This window comes from Empidonax traillii, unplaced genomic scaffold (genome assembly GCF_003031625.1).
Source record: "Empidonax traillii isolate 1590-97213 ecotype Southwest subspecies unplaced genomic scaffold, ASM303162v1 scaffold9290:size10218, whole genome shotgun sequence".
In the NCBI taxonomy this organism is placed as follows: domain Eukaryota; kingdom Metazoa; phylum Chordata; class Aves; order Passeriformes; family Tyrannidae; genus Empidonax; species Empidonax traillii.
In genome coordinates, this window is record NW_020962745.1 from 1 (window position 1) to 1845 (window position 1845).

At 63.1% G+C, this 1845-nt stretch overlaps 1 protein-coding gene across 1 annotated transcript; it reads left to right on the forward strand.

Moving 5' to 3' along the window:
• Nucleotides 1-621: 621 nt before the first annotated feature.
• On the forward strand, nucleotides 622-1711 carry SLC50A1 (solute carrier family 50 member 1). Its single transcript, XM_027911391.1, has 4 exons — nucleotides 622-811; nucleotides 907-1030; nucleotides 1104-1262; nucleotides 1328-1711. The coding sequence occupies exons 1-4, from the start codon at nucleotides 750-752 to the stop codon at nucleotides 1709-1711; spliced, it is 729 nt and encodes a 242-aa protein (XP_027767192.1). The 5' UTR covers nucleotides 622-749.
• Nucleotides 1712-1845: the final 134 nt, after the last annotated feature.

The window sequence follows — 1845 nt, forward strand, 5'->3', positions numbered from 1 at the left end:
TTAGGGTTTCACGGGGGCCCATGGGGGGTTGGGGGTGCAGTGGGGGACATGGGGAGGTTGGGGGTGCAGTGAGGACACCAGAGTTAATTTGTTGTGCAGTGGGGACTATGGTGGGGGGTAGGGGGTCCATAGAGGGATAGGGGGTGCAATGAGGACACCAGGGCCAGTTTTGGGGTGCAGTGGAAGCCATGGGGGTAATTTGAGGGTGCAGTGGGGTCCAGTGGGGTGGGAGTACGTTGAGGACACCACGACTAGTTTTGGGGTGTAATGGGGGTCCTGGGAGAGGGTCGGGGGTGCAACAGGGAGGGCACCAGAGGCAGTTTGGGGTCTGCAGTGGAGGCCATGGGGGAGCATTTGGGGGTGCAATAGGGAATGCCCAAGGGCTGGTTTGGGGGTGCAGTGGGGGCAGCCCCACAGTCAGTTTGTGGGATGCAATGAGGGCCATAGAGGGGTGAAATGTGGAGGGCACTGGGGCCAGTTTGTGGGGTGCAGGGAGGGCCATGGAAGGGTGCAATGGGGAGGGCACCAGGGCTGGTTTGGGGGTGCAGTGGGAGCACCACCAGAGTCAGTTTGGGGGTGCAGGGAGGGTTGTGGGTGGCTGGCACAGAGGGATTTGGGGGTGCAGTGGAGGGGAGTTGAGGGGTGCAGTGCCTGCTGGCAGCAGAGACTGTAGCCCCCCCCACCCCCAGCACTGGTGGGTGCCCAGGAGGCCGCTGCCCCCTGCTCTCCCCAGGTCTGACCTGCGCCAGATGTTGGCGACCAAGAGTGTGGAGAACATCCAGTTCCTGCCCTTCCTCACCACTGATGCCAAGTACAGTGGGGTTGGGCCCTGGGGAGGGGAGGTCACACAGATTTGGGATGGTCCCCTGGGCTGCAGCCCAGTGCCTGTGCCGTGTCTCTCTGCAGCAACGTGGGCTGGCTGGGCTATGGCTGCCTGAAGGGGGACGGGACACTCATCACCGTCAACGCCATCGGGGCGGCGCTGCAGACCCTCTACATCCTGGTGTACCTCTACTACAGCCCTGCCAAGGTGGGGCAGCGGCCTGGGGGGGCGGTGGGGACAGGGGGACCCTCGCCCTGACATCCCCCTGTCCTCCCCGCAGCGCCCCGTGCTGCTGCAGATCCTGCTGCTCCTGGCCGTGGTGGTCACCGGCTGCGGCTACTTCGCCCTCCTGGTGGACACGGGGACGCGCCTGGGGCAGCTGGGGCTCTTCTGCAGCGTCTTCACCATCACCATGTACCTCTCACCGCTGGCTGACCTGGTGTGTGGGGCTGGGAGGAGCTGGGGGGGCCCAGCCCGGGCCCAGACTGACGTTTGCTCCTGCAGGCCAAGGTTGTCCGGAGCAAGTCGACGCGGTGCTTGTCCTTCCCCTTGACCGTCACCACCTTCGTGGCCTCCAGCAGCTGGACACTCTACGGCCTGCAGCTGCATGACCCCTACATCACGGTGGGTTGGGGTGGTGGGCAGCCAGGGGATGCTGTCCTGTCCTGTCCTGTCCTATCCCATCCCAAGCCCATCCCCATCGTGACCCATCCCACTCGATCCTATCCCACCCCACCCCATCCCATTCTATCTTTATCCCATCCCACCCCATCCCACTCTATTCCAACCCCATCGAATCACATTCCCATCGTGACCCCAAACCCATCCCCATCCCATCCCACTCTATTTCAGCCCAGTCCAGCCCATCCCACCACATCCCCATTGTGACCCCAAATCCCACCCCATCCCAAACCCATCCCATCTCATGCTCATCCCACTCCATCCCATCCCACTCTATTTCAGCCCAGTCCAGCCCATCCCATTACTCCATTCCAATGCCATCCCCATCCCATCTCATCCCA

Coding starts and splice junctions, on each gene's coding strand:
- SLC50A1 (XM_027911391.1), top strand. CDS start 750: ATGTTGGCGACCAAGAGTGTGGAGAACATCCAGTTCCTGCCCTTCCTC. Junction 812..906: donor TTCCTCACCACTGATGCCAA/GTACAGTGGGGT, acceptor GTCTCTCTGCAG/CAACGTGGGCTGGCTGGGCT. Junction 1,263..1,327: donor TCTCACCGCTGGCTGACCTG/GTGTGTGGGGCT, acceptor TTGCTCCTGCAG/GCCAAGGTTGTCCGGAGCAA.